Source organism: Ctenopharyngodon idella, chromosome 23 (genome assembly GCF_019924925.1).
Source record: "Ctenopharyngodon idella isolate HZGC_01 chromosome 23, HZGC01, whole genome shotgun sequence".
Classification (NCBI taxonomy): domain Eukaryota; kingdom Metazoa; phylum Chordata; class Actinopteri; order Cypriniformes; family Xenocyprididae; genus Ctenopharyngodon; species Ctenopharyngodon idella.
This window is the reverse complement of record NC_067242.1, coordinates 17,496,249-17,510,677: the sequence shown is the minus strand read 5'-3', so window position 1 is coordinate 17,510,677 and position 14,429 is coordinate 17,496,249. Positions and strand designations below refer to the sequence as shown.

The 14,429-nt window shown below is 37.3% G+C and overlaps 1 protein-coding gene across 1 annotated transcript in view; it reads left to right on the top strand.

Annotated features, from left to right (window-relative positions):
• prex2 (phosphatidylinositol-3,4,5-trisphosphate-dependent Rac exchange factor 2) overlaps positions 1-14,429 on the top strand; it is a 151,394-nt gene that overhangs the window by 64,583 nt on the left and 72,382 nt on the right. Inside the window, exons 16-22 of the mRNA XM_051882280.1 lie at positions 1,993-2,135; positions 2,506-2,598; positions 6,693-6,841; positions 7,037-7,122; positions 9,308-9,444; positions 11,989-12,106; positions 13,104-13,288. Coding sequence (XP_051738240.1) covers positions 1,993-2,135; positions 2,506-2,598; positions 6,693-6,841; positions 7,037-7,122; positions 9,308-9,444; positions 11,989-12,106; positions 13,104-13,288 — 911 coding nt within the window. The remainder of the gene's footprint in view (positions 1-1,992; positions 2,136-2,505; positions 2,599-6,692; positions 6,842-7,036; positions 7,123-9,307; positions 9,445-11,988; positions 12,107-13,103; positions 13,289-14,429) is intronic.

Below are 14,429 nucleotides of genomic sequence, written 5' to 3'. Positions count from 1 at the left end.
AACACTGGACCTCTTTTTCTTGCTGGGGGTATTTTTACTACAAAAGTGAAGGGATTGTTTAGAGCCCATGTTGCCCTGGTGACAGATTGAAATCCTGGCCTGTTCCTTTTCATGGGACCCACTTTCCATAGAAAAGGCTTCCCCTCTGAAACTCTCTGTACAGCTCTTATCATTCCAGTACATTATGTGTTACTCTCTTCTGTGTTCTACACATATTCAATTTACACATCAATTTGATCCTTATATAACAACAAAGTAGTTGTATTTAATATAATATAATATAATATTATATAATATAAAGTGATGTTTTAGTACAGAGCGACTGGACAGGCCGAGATGAAGCTGTTCTCTGCGGGTACTTGAGCGCTGAATGGCCGCTGACGGCCTGGAACTCACATCTGCAAAAGCGTCTAAACAAATTGTAAAATAGAGGTCTAAATAACTACAGCTAAAAAACTCTTAAAACTACATTCTGTGACACAACAACAGTAGTATTTGTAAAAAATATGGTGGATTTGCCCGACCACCATGACAGTTGCCACAAGCGGAGTGATACAAACGGTGAACCGATTCCAGTGCTGATACTGGGGGAATATTGCACGGCTCTCAGCCAATCAGATTCGAGAACCAGAGAGAACTGTTGTATAAATATAATATAATATAATAAAAAAACACAGAGATGTGACACTACAGGACATGTCAGCTACGCAGCTTACATTTATCACTACTGAATGAGCATCAGGTACAGTGTTGGGTAAGTTACTTCAAAAAAGTAATTAATTACTAATTACATCATCAATGTTATATTTAAAATACTTTTCTAATTACTCTGTCTTAAAAGTAATTTAATTACTCAATAAGTAACTTACTAATTACTTCTTAAAATCCCTATAAACCTTGACCAGATAGACAATAGAAAGGAAACTCTTTTAATAATTTAGTCAAACATGGAATAGTTTAGCCTTTTATAGCTTTTTAAAACATGTTAACTTTATTAAAACATATACTATAATACTTTTATTTACTTTATAATACTTAAATTTTTTTTAGTAACAAATAAGGATGTCACTATACCAAAAATCTAGTAGTCGGTACCGATACCACCAAAAGTGCACAATACTCGATACCACGGTAAAAATATATAAAAATACAAATAAAACAATGCTATATATTTTTTCCAGGTAGGTCTAATAGTAGTAAGTAAAAATACCACAGAAATTGAATAATCAAATATAAAATAAATCTGCATAGTCATAACTGTATAAATTATAGATTAATCCTTATTAAAGCTTTTCTTTTGTTGTTTGATTATCATTTATAATACAGACAGCCAATAGTAGACAGTAGCATGTTTTAAAGGCTGCTGTACTAAGACCTAATGGATGGCGACAATATGCACTTAGACATGCTGTTCACATTCACATAACCAACGCGAATATACGCCAAGACGGGCATTTTGACATAACTGTGTGTGTATTTGAACGTTTATATGTAATAAACTGCGAAAATCTGACACTCGCGAGAGGCGGCTATGTGTGTGCGCTTTGGTCGAGAGCACACTGACTGAAGACCGTCTCTCAGAGAGCGCACGCAGTGTTTTCTCCCTAGGACATAGCTTACATTTTACCGTAATGTTCTTGCCTACCTGTGTCAAAAAAATGAAGACATTGGAATATTTCCATTCTGCAAAACAGCTACTCGCTTCTGCCGATATCTTCAGACAGCCAACTGGTGCGAAGTTGCGAACTCAAGCGCAACTGCACTATAGCTAACGATTTTAAAGAGGCAGCATTCACTTTTACCTTTATATGACACATTTAGATTTTAAATTCAATATTGATTTAAACAGAACTGTTGAACTAACAGTATGTAATGCAAGTACATGAACAGTAATCCCTTACTTTACTTTTTCAGTGGATAAGTAATTTAATTACACCCAACACTGATCAGGTATTATTTGTTCTAAAACACCTTTCTTTTGTCTTTTCGCAGTTTTGGAGAAAAGTGAATTCAAGGATGAACCTCTTCTTTTCCGCTTCTTCGCTGATGAGGAGATGGAAGGTTCCAACACCAAACACAAGCCCATAAAACACGATCTAAAAATAGTGGAGAATGTCATCGCCAAGTTGCTGCTGGTGAGAGATGTCGTCTGTAATCGCCTACAGCTGATGGCACTTACAATAGCGCACGTTGGCGTGAGCCCATGTGGTTTTCATCCACTCGCATGGGGCTTTTCTGCTTCGGCACGTACGGGGGGTCTGAACTCGGGCCAGCTCTGACTCTAGAGTCTTCACCAGTAATTATGCTTGACTGTTTCTAAACCAGCCTCTCATTACACTTAAACATGAAGTCAACTGGTTTGACAGTCTTGGCCCGCGAGAAACTGAAATTTACATTCTAGGAGCGCCTCCAAAGCATGAATCGTAATAAAATATCACTGCATGACACAACAACAGCTAACACTATTAAGTCATGATAACTGTGAAATGTGTACTCTGATTTCAGATAAAGCCAAGTGAAGGAGGTTATGGCTTCACGCTAGAAGATCGAAACAGAGTACCCATCGTCAAATCAGTGGAGAAAGGTTCCCATGCTGAGGTGCGTGTGTTACCTTTGTGTGGGTGGTTGTAAAAAACAAGCATGGGCCATAAGGTCACTGAGCCCGACATACACAATCCAATATGCCATGGGTGTCAAAACTCGGTCCTGGAGGGCCACTGTCCTGCAGAGTTTTGCTCCAACTTGTCTCAGCACACCTGCCTGGAGGTTTCTAGTATGGCTGCATTCAAAAACTTAGGCAATGACTCTGCAGGCAGCGTTCGCGCAAAAAGGTTCCTCACGAAACTGATTTTGGACAGAGTTCTGAGGCAGCGTAACAGTTTAATGATCTACAGCAAAATAGAGCGAGCTTTGGTGAGAACTAAACAAATATTTAAAGGATTAGTCCACTTTCAAATAAAAATTTCCTGATAATTTACTCACCCCCATGTAATCCAAGATGTCCATGTCCTTCTTTCTTCAGTTGAAAAGAAATTAAGGTTTTTGATGAAAACATTCCAGTATTTTTCCCCATACAGTGGACTTCAATAGTCTCCAAACGGTTGAAAGTCAAAATTACAGTTTCAGTGCAGCTTCAAAGGGCTTTAAACGATACCAGACGAGGAATAAGGGTCTTATTTAGCGAAACGATCAGTCATTTTCAAAAAAAAAATCAAAATGTATATGCTTTATAGGCATAAATGATCGCATCACAAGTGCTTCCACCAGAACGCGATTCCGTATTCTTCAAAAAGCTTACGCTGAATGTCCTATGCCTTCCTTATTCAACTTACGGAACGAACGCGCCACCAGTTCCGTTTTTTTCCCGTAAGTTGAATAGGGAAGGCATATAAAGCATATACATGATTTTTTTTAGAAAATGACCGATCGTTTCGCTAAATAAGACCCTTATTCCTCGTCTGGTATCGTTTAAAGCCCTTTGAAGCTGCACTGAAACTGTAATTTTGACCTTCAACCGTTTGGAGACCATTGAAGTCCACTATAAGGAGAATAATCCTGGAATGTTTTCATTAAAAACCTTAATTTCTTTTCGACTGAAGAAAGAAGGACATGGACATCTTGGATGACATGGGGGTGAGTAAATTATCAGGACATTTTTATTTGAAAGTGAACTATTCCTTTAATTACTACAGTAGTAATTTCTCATTAGAAATGATATCAGAAGTGAAAAAAAAAGAATTACATTTACACACAAACTGACCAGAAAATCAACTTTCAGAAGCCATCTTTCTTTTTCTAGCTCAACTGCCACTGAATGGAACATATAGGATTGTGGGATATCAAAGGCAGAGAAGGATACATCTATGCTGCCTTCAAAAATCGATTAGATGAAGGTATCTCAGGAGACAGGAAGTGAGGCTAACATTGGATTCGGACATGCCTTGACGCCTTCCTACCTTGGAATACGTCCTCCGAGGGCAGGATTTTAAAGTTTTCGGATGCAGCTCATGTCTAGTAAGACATTGATTAGTTGGTTCGGGTGTGTTTAATTGGGGTTGGAGCTGAACTTTGCTGGACAGCGGCCCTCTAGGAGCAGGATTGGACACCCCTGCGATATGCTGATAACTCCCAAAAATCAGCTTATTGAATTAACCCGATGTCCCAGTTTACATTCAAACCAATAACCCGGCAACACAATTAAAGTCGACAAGACTTTATTGAAAAAATCTGTTTATTCCCCAGTAGTGATGTCAAAACCTAATCATTTATTAATCATTAATCATTCCATAGTTATTTGAGATGTAATGTTAAATAAATAAGCAGTATTTTGACTGTACCACTTCTACTTCGGCTACACGAGATGAGAACACATTTTATAATTTTTTGGTCAACAAAGATTCGGAGTTGGCAATATATTTCCTCTTCACCCTACCGCAAAACACTCACTCTGTCTGGATACACTTAAATATGCAGTAAGTGTGCTTTCCTGTTACCTATCACACATGTACTTTTCAATAAGCCAACAGAACGCAGGTTAATGTGTTTATATGCCAGGCGAAATCGGGGGTACGGGCCAAAAATCTAGCTGTGTTGATTGATTAATGCTTAAGCCATTTATAATCTTACTCCGATAAAGGAAAATAAGTTAAAGTGTACTATACATGACCACATGCATTGTCGGGTTATTAAGCGTAACTGGGTTAAGAACGTACATGCAAACACACTCGCTGTGGTTCTCAAGACCCAGACTTTACTTTGGACAATAAGAGGTGACCCAACATTTTTATCATAAAAAGTAAAAAAGAAAATGTCTTTAAAATGATGCAATAAAACATTAAGCCCCAAGAAGCAGTGGTTTAGCTGTTCTAAAATCATTGTAAACCACGGCTTCATACATTCAAAATATATCTGGCTAAGGTTTAAAAAAGTTTTATAAAATAAACACACAGCAACAGTTAATCATTTATTGATAACAAATAATAATTCTTTTGCCAATAAATGTAGTTCTTCAGTACAGCCAGTCATAATCGAAGACTGGAACTATCTATTTTGTAACTAATCATTTTAATATTGATTTATTTTAATGCTTAGTTAATAGGCTGCTATAGGCTGAATTGTAAAAGTGACTGAAAAGTGACTATTTTCTAAAAAAAAAATTTTTTTTTTTCCCCCAGTTTTATTAGTGGCATGTCGTGCAACCTGTTGGCATATAGTCTGTGTTTGCATATAAGAAGTGTTTCTCTTATCTTTACAGGTTGAAAAGCCTATTCATTTTGCTTTCATTAATAAGCTTAATTCATGTGCATTTTGCTATATTAAGCATAGTTTTTCTCTGCTGTCCGTGACCCTATCAGAATAGACCTGCGGCTAATTTTTTGGGTCACGACCCACCAGTTTTGCCTTCAGCATACTCAGAAATACATTTGAGAAGCCTAGCTTTATATTCACAACAAGTCTAAGCATAGTAAAATTAGAAAAAAGAAGACAAAAAAACAAACAAAACAACAACAAAAACAAAAACAATAGTGAGTGGTTTTAAAGAGAAAATGTATGCCCCTGTTGTCAAGGTCATTTTAGGTTGCATTCGATGTGACCAATTAGGCATTTAAACATCATTTGAATCCCTAAACTTTCACAATTTTCAATTAACACTCTCAATTTGAACTTGCTTTGTGGTAATTAGCATTTTGATGTGTGCCTTTGTAGGCTTATAACAGAAACAGACATCAAATCACGCCATTCTTGAGGTTCCTTTTAGTGCTTTAATATGTTTGATCTGTTGGATCAAACTCTGGTAAATGTGGTGAAGCGAACTGCTCGGTTCTGACGTAGAGAGAGTAATGCTACCCAGAACTGAAGTAACTTGTGCGTCACAGTCCCCTCCATGCTGCACTGCATGTGGATCTGCACTGTATGTTTCCAATGTAGAGTGAGAAAAAAAGAAATAGGCAATAAAATCCAGCTGTGCACTTACATAGATGAAGAGCTGTCTCATAAAAATAGCAAAAAAAGTTTTGGTAACTGATAGAAAGACAGTGGCCGAGAGAGAGGGAGGATAAAGGAAAGAGGTATAATAGAGGAAAGTGAATGAAAAAAGGAAGGAGAAAGCAACAGAAAATACAAAAAGCTGCCCAGCCATTTTTCTCAATGCAGATGAAAAACATAATCCGGAAACAGAGGACTGTGCATTTTATTGTTGGAGAAGAATGGTTATATTTATAGGAGTCAAGGGACGTGTCCAATTCATTCAGTGAAGCACAGAGTGAATGAATTACATCCACTTGAGAGCTCAGAGTAGGAAGTTGCACATATGGATGAAAGGATTGAACCGTGCACCTGTGAAATTGAAATTAAAATCTATGTATATATCCATCCATCCATACAGAAGATGTATAGATTAACCCCGAAATCTGACAAGATCACACATAAAAATGTATGAATATTTAATTACTGTAGGTGCAAAGAAATGATGATGCTCAAAATTTTTTAATATTTTTTGTCATTTCAAATCTAATTTGTTGTGAAATGTTTTACTTTAAAAGTGTTTGTGCTATCTGTTTTTTTTAAATAAATAATAATGAGTTTTATGTTTGGCTATCTAATGACATTCCCACATCTAACTGTGGCCTAAGAGTGCAATTGTAAGTCTAGGTTGAGAGCTTATTTGATATTCCTGTGGGTCTCTTGTGCAGATGGCTGGTCTGGAAGTGGGGAAAAAGATCTTTGCCATTAATGGGGACCTGGTCTTCTTGAGACCTTTCCAGGAGGTGGAAAACTTCCTAAAGCAGTGCTTCCACAGCAAAGGCCCCCTCAGAGTACTGGTCAGCACCAAACCCAGAGAGTGAGTGGAAAGACTTTATAACACCTGATCTATGTTGACATACAGGCTATAAAGCCTGATATCAATTAAAAAAAGAACATCCTTTCAGCTTGATATTTAACTGGAGCTCAGAATAGACAATACACTTAGCAGTGGCTGGAGAATGTGACATGGTTAGTGGCCAAATTGATGTCTGTGTGTCTATCTGCTCCACAGGACTGTGAAGATCCCAGACTCTGCAGACGGTTTGGGCTTTCAGATCCGGGGATTCGGCCCATCTGTGGTGCATGCGGTTGGCAGAGGTAAGAGCAAACAGAGAGAAAGGAAGAGAGAAAAACTGGGCTGGGCTACAGGAAGTTACTTATGCCCTTTATCCTACTGTGTTTTTGAACCTCAGCTGGATCACAGCTGGAGCTGTACTTTAGGTACAGGACTGGACTTGAGCCAGACTGGAAAGTGCAAAACAGACACACACACATCTATATATAAATAGAAAGACCCGCACAACTCTCGATTCCTACTGTGTCCGAGGTGAGAGATGAGAGATGAATGAGAAAAGAAAACCAATCCAGCTTACACTGTCACTCCTGAAGAGAACAAGAGATAGAAGAACAATCCTTGCCTTACACTAAACAGAAGCTGCTTGCATCCAGAATGATTCATGCAAATTCTAAATTAATCCAGTTTATTTTGAGAGACCATTTACTTCAAAGGTTTGAAGTCTGACTAATTCTGGTGGAAGTTAGCAAGAAGGCTAAATTCTCTTACAGCAGCTTTAACTAGTGGTCAACTGATATATTGCTAAAGCCATTATTTCAGCCATATTTTTGATGGCTGACATGTCTTTGGAGGATGAGGTTTTAGATAAATGTTTTTGAAGGTTTTGAAGTCTTGTTAACTGTTATGGAAGTTAGCAAGAATGCTAACATCGCTTATAGCAGTGTTTACTAGCTTATTAAGACTTCCTTGGTCCATTTTTGCTAGCAAGACTATGCTGATTTGTCAGCCAGCTTTAGCTAGATTTTGCCAGCAATCAAACCAGCAATAACTAGCATTAATCGTGGAAGGTATGGACATTTATATCTTTTATGGAATTTAGCAAGAATGCTAACAATGCTTACAGCAGCGTTTACTAGCTTATTAAGACTTCCTTGGTCTACCATATTTGCTAGCAAGACTATGCTGATTTATCAACCAGCTTTAGCTAGATTTTGCCAGTAATCAGACCAGCAATAACATGATTTGTGGAAAGGATGGACATTTATGCTAGCCTAAGCTAGTTTTTTCATTAGAGTAGTACCATACGGATTTTAGTTTCTCCTCCCACATTTAGAAGGTCAGCTGCTCCTTCAAGTGATTGCTGTTCATAAGCTCAATGGGGAGTTATTATAATTATTACCCTGCCTAATGTGCTTGCTTGTTCTTAAAAATTGCTTTTGCCTGAGTTTCACTGGCTGCAGAAGTGAGAAAGCATTTACTCAGGAAAAAAAAATGCAGCGTAAAGACTTCAGACCATGAAATGTGATTAGAGAAACACAGGAGGGTTTTTTACAGAGGCAATCACTTTTAATACAGAAAGAGATATTCAAAATAAGCTCTGTTTGTTTAGGAGATTATGCAAACAATCTATGAATATTTTGTCTCACAGTGAAACTTAAAATGTCGGCCTGTCCTTCAGACATCTTTTATTGGATCCACACATCATCTACAGATAAACAGCTTATGAGTTTACTGATGTGTTTTGCTTTTCTGAAACCACACTCATTTCAGTTTACAGTACCACCTGCTGTAATGCAGAAAGTGGCACCCTTGCCAAGTGGGTCTGTCTATGCTAGATGGATCCTAACCTTGGGGTCAAACTGTTTATGTGATTTGCTTGACTAGCATTTGGATGTGAAATTTTAAAAGAAAAGTAACCACAGAGAAAATTTTGGCCATTATTTATGCTCTGCTTATACATAGATCTAGTGGCTATTTATGGGTCTGTTTGTAAAAATGAGATTGTGTGTTTAGGAGATTTGTGTTGATTTGTGTTTCTCCCTTCCTCATTTGTGTTTGCACACTCAAAAACATGGCTGTGTTCCAAAACATATAACCTTACATACAACCTTATAATTAAGTGACAATTTGGGGTGCTTTACATGCTTTACAACAACTCCAAATGCCACACAAATAGCACAGGAGAATCATGAGTTTTCATGTTGCTAAGTTAGCATCTAGCTAAGCTAATGGTTTGATGCTCTAGTTAAAATAAAATGTAGCACACACAGATATGAATAAAATAGTAAACAAATAGCACTCTGCAGAGGATAATCAGTAGTTAGCATGTTGCTAAGCTAACAGCACTATAGTCTCATTAGCAGAATAATACATCTGGGATTATGCTATTATATCTTTAGAATTTGACCAAAATAGATATCTTAGCAGACAACACAATTAAGTTTTCAAACATCTGTTACCTCTTTCTCTCTTCTTGTTTCTCAAAAGGCACTGTTGCAGCAGTTGCCGGCCTTCACCCAGGCCAGTGCATCATTAAAGTGAATGGTATCAATGTGAGCAAAGAGAGCCATGCCAGTGTCATCGCCCATGTCACGGCCTGCAGGAAGTACCGGCGACCCACACAGGTGAGAGTGCAAGCATTCTTCAGCCCCTCCATAAGTGCACTATTCCTGACCTTTCTGAATAGTAAATCTCTATCTATAAAATACAACAGATTGTATACTGTAGCAGAAGCCTTTGTGATCCAGTCTGGGTCATTATCCAGTTATGGCTCCTTTCACGGGATAGAAGAGGGCTAGGAAGCTGGAAGGGGGTGTGAGGGATATGGATTAAGGAATGGGCCAGGCAGGCCTGTGTTCTAGGGTAATAAAGGACAGGCTTGGCACAGACGGTGTGGTTGGCACACTGGCTGGACTCTGGTTTCCATCAGGCATGGAAAAAGAAAGTGAGGGGGTGTCCACTCTCCTACTGAGCAGGGATTTGCGGCCCACCATCAAGAGGAGTCTTGCATCTCAGTTGGTTAAAACAGCAGAGGGAAATGTTGGGGAGAAACAAAGACAGAAGAGGATGTGGGGTGGATGTGCCTTAGTTTGTTAAATGCATAAAGGCTGTGATATACTCACAAAAAAGTTCTTTTTCATTCTTCGCTTAGGGGTCACACCATTTCGTTCTTTGATTTCGCTTGAAATATTTGGGCCTTAATGAGAAGCCATGTTCACATTTAGTGAAATCACAAACCTGAGGCCTTCAGTTAGAGCAGGATAGTGCTTGTAACAATTAAAAAACATCAAAAAACTACATTAGAAGAACAAAATTAATTGCTCTGAGGCTGATTTTTCATAACTTAGGAAACTTAATGTTTAGTTTTCAGTTATATTTCATTCAAGTATTCATTTTTTTTCTTTTCTTTTTTTTTTTTTGACAAAGTAAGTGTATAGAGCTATAAAATCTGGATAGCATTGCTCAGATGATTTGTTTGTTGAGAAATGTATAAAGGGGACCTATTATGCCCCTTTTTGCAAGATGTAATATAAGCCTCAGGAGTGCCCAGAATTTGTCTGTGAAGTTTCTGCTCAAAATACCCCACAGATCATTTATTATACCATGTTGTAAATGCCCATTTTTGAGTGGAAGGAAAAACATGCTGCTTTTGTGCATGTATCTTTAAATGCAAATGAGCTGCTGCTCCCCACTCCACTTCCCAGAAGAGGGCGGAGCCTGTACAACTACTGCCTGGGATACTAGTGCAAAAAAAATAAAACATCTGTTTAGTTTTGATTATCATCTGTATCGCGGCCACAATCAAGTGACATTGCAGTTCTTTATCATCATGAAAGTTTATTATCTGCATGCATTTAAAGCCATATCTACGGTGGCCCAGTAGTGCACAACACAACGAAATTAAAAAAAGAAAACATAAGTTCACAACACAATGGAAACAAGCCACAGCACAACGAAATTGAGCCACAACACAACAGAAATGCTCCCGACCACTAGGGGGCTCTCAGAGCTCAGTAAAGTTAGTTTTCCTTGCCAATGTTCTATAGAGCCGGCAGTGATATCAATACCACGATTAGTTTCAACAGTATGTAACCACTGTATATCGACATTAAATATTAATTCAAAATCAACTACGTGCTCAATAGCTTCATATTTATACCTGTGAATGATTTGACGCGCTACCACGGCGCATGATGAAGGGAACGTCTGCCAATTCCACCAAGTGGTTAAAACATAGAATTTGTATTAGTTAAAATTATTAACATTTAAAAACAGACATGTTCAAATTCCAAAGCTTGTCAGTCTTACCAACAGGAACTAACAAGCTTTGGAATTTGAACATGTCTGTTTTTAAATGTTAAACAAAGTAATTGTAATGAATACAAATGATTCGTTTTAACCACTTGGTAGAATTGGCAGACGTTCCCGTCATCATGCGCCGTGGTAGCGCGTCAAATCATTCACATGTATAAATATGAAGCTATTGAGCACATAGTTGATTTTGAATTAATATTTCATGTCAATATACAATGTTTACATACTTAAAACTAATCATTGTATTGATATCTTTGTAAGACTGTCGAATTTATAGAACAGTGCCAAGGAAAACTAACTTTACCGAGCTCTGAGAGCCCCCTAGTGGTCGGGAGCATTTCTGTTGTGTTGTGGCTCGATTTTGTTGTGTTGTGGCTTGATTTCATTGTGTTATGGCTTTATTTCGTTGTGTTGTGAACTTATGTTTGCTTTTTTAATTTCGTTGTGTTGTGCACTACTGGGCCACCGTACATATCAGTCTAAACTTCTGATATATGGTTTTCTGAGTGCACACACCCGAAGCACATACACAGAAAGCTGTATATCAGATGGCGTGTCGTGTGAGTATAGAACTAAACTCTCTATCATGTCTATCACACTTAAACTGTCAAAAACACACAAAGTTCACATAAACACAGTTGGTTATGTCTGTGAACATAAACATTTACTGAAACTTTGGTATTATATTGGTATCAAATGTTTAAGACACATCCAGACTTGTTGATATCTAGGAGAAAGAAGAAAAAAAAGTTTTAGCTTTGTGATGTTTGTGTCCTATGGGAGTATGTTATCAACTTGCAATCCTTGTTCTGAAAGCAAGTCTGAAAAGGTTGTTTTGTTGTTCTTTATTGCAGCAAGACTCTATTAAATGGGTATATAACAACAGCGAGAGCGCACAAGAAGACCACCAGAGAACCAATCAGAAGCCTGCCGCAGGGGAAAACGGAGATGTGTTTGAGTGTAAAGTTGAAGGTGCTGATACACACACCAGTGCAAACACATAGTATACACACAAGACAAGTACACACTTTTTCATCCTCCCACACTAGCCTTGATATTTAGTCTTTTTCTTTGTCCTCTGAGACACTAACTTTACAGGTCTCACTTCAGTAGCAGATATCACCGGACGTGGAAGCAACTCATGTCTCATGGTTTATTGACAGCGTTGATTTTTACACTTGCTTTTGTCTTTTGACCAAAATATAGTCAATATTTTGTCACAACATTTGTTTAATAGTTTAATTATGCACATTTAGTTTTTAAAATGATATTTTAGTTGACAATGAAATGATGAAAATGTGTGAAATTGTAATGTCTTGGCTTCATGATAATTTGTTGCATTTTTTTTCAGTAATTTAATTGACAAAATTAACACTGCTCTTTGCCTTAAAGGCACAATATGTAAATTTCGCCACCAGAGGTCGCTTATTCAAAACAAAGGTGTAGCTTGATGGTGCCGTGATTTCACGGAATCATGGGAGGTGTTGTCTACAGCCGGTGGAAAAGAATTTGATGGGACTTGGGCAGAAATCATATTCATACTTCGAAGACTCTTGTCGCACAGTGCAGTAAGCTAGATCGATATTAAGCATGGTAAAACATGGTACTCGTGGTAAATCAAGAAAACGAGACTTAAACAATAAGACTTACTGTGTTGAGCTATATAACAGTGATTAGTTTTCTGTCGATGAATGTATCCAAACAGTTGCTCACCTGTCTAATAAAACACCTAATATATTAAAGCGTCGTTGGTGTTTCCATGGTTTCTACAAAATAAAACCGGAAAGCGCGGGTATGATGTCATTGATAGGCGACGCACAGACCCGGTCCATCATATAACACTGTTCTAGTGGTTTTTGGATATTTTAATCCAAAAATCTTACATATTGTGCCTTTAAAGGACCTAATAGAATATAAATGGGTAACACTGACTGGTAACATTGAAACTACTGGTTTGTGTGTTCAACAGAAGTCATGGACAAGTTCAACACCATCGCCATAATAGACGGAAAAAAAGACCACGTTAGCCTGACAGTGGATAACGTGTATCTGGAGTACGGCGTCATGTACGAGTATGACAGCACTGCCGGGATGAAGTGTCACGTCTTGGAGAAAATGGTGGAGCCAAAAGGCTTTTTCAGCCTCACGGCCAAGGTAGAGTTCCCACAGACACACACTAGCCATTATCTCTGCTGTTGAGCACCAGTGAATTAATTCATACGGAAGAAGAGGAGACCACAGGGATTGTCTTGTACATTTGTGAGGGCCTCTTCACAGTTCACACATAACACACAGCCACTGATAGAAGCTGACAGCAGAGTATATTAAACCAAGTGTGTGTGACAAATAAAAAATGGTCTTTACGACCCCCTGCTGCGGAATAAAAGGATAAACACTTTAAATCACAGAGCTTGTCGCTGTGTGGTGGCTAAGGAAGGGAAGAGTCATAAATGACTCGTAAGGAAATATTGTTCTTACATAAGGATATTTCTGCTCATTTTTATTTACTCTGCCAGCATTTTCTTTGGCCCCACCATAATTATAGTTATTTTTCAGCAATGCTTATGATTGTCAGGAATATTTTTTCATTAAATGTTAAGATTTTCTTAAAAAAAAGCTTTAACTATATATATAGAAAAGCTATAACTCTATGACATCTAGAAATTCATAAACACATGTTTACTGGAAAACGATGCAATGTGCAATATTACATCACAATATATAGCTGTATTTTAAACTAATTATTATTTATATTTAATATAATATGTGATGTTTGTGTCCTATGGGAGTGTGTTATCAACTTGCAATCCTTGTTCTGAAAGCAAGGCTGAAAAGGTTGTATAATATAATATAATATTTAAATAGTTTAATGTAACATTAGAATGTGTTTAAGAGACTTCTTTTTAAAACATTAAAAAATCTTACTTTTACTCTAACTTTTGCACAGTATTATATATATATATATATAAATAAATCACATTTTATTTTACATATATATGTAAAATAAAATGTGATTTATTTATGTGGTGGCAAAGCTATTACTCCAGTCTTCAGTGTTACGTGATCCTTCAATAATAATCCTAATTTGCTGATTTGGAAGACATATTATTGTCAATGTTGAAAACAGCTGTGCTGCTTAATATTTTTTTGAAAACCGTGATACATTTTTTAATGATACTAAACTTTTGAATGGAATAAATATGCTGCTGTGCTGTTATACACATTTGCCACTCGTTATTTTTTAATCTATTTGGCAATCAAGTATTTTGCAATTTAATATCGCACTTAGATGTTT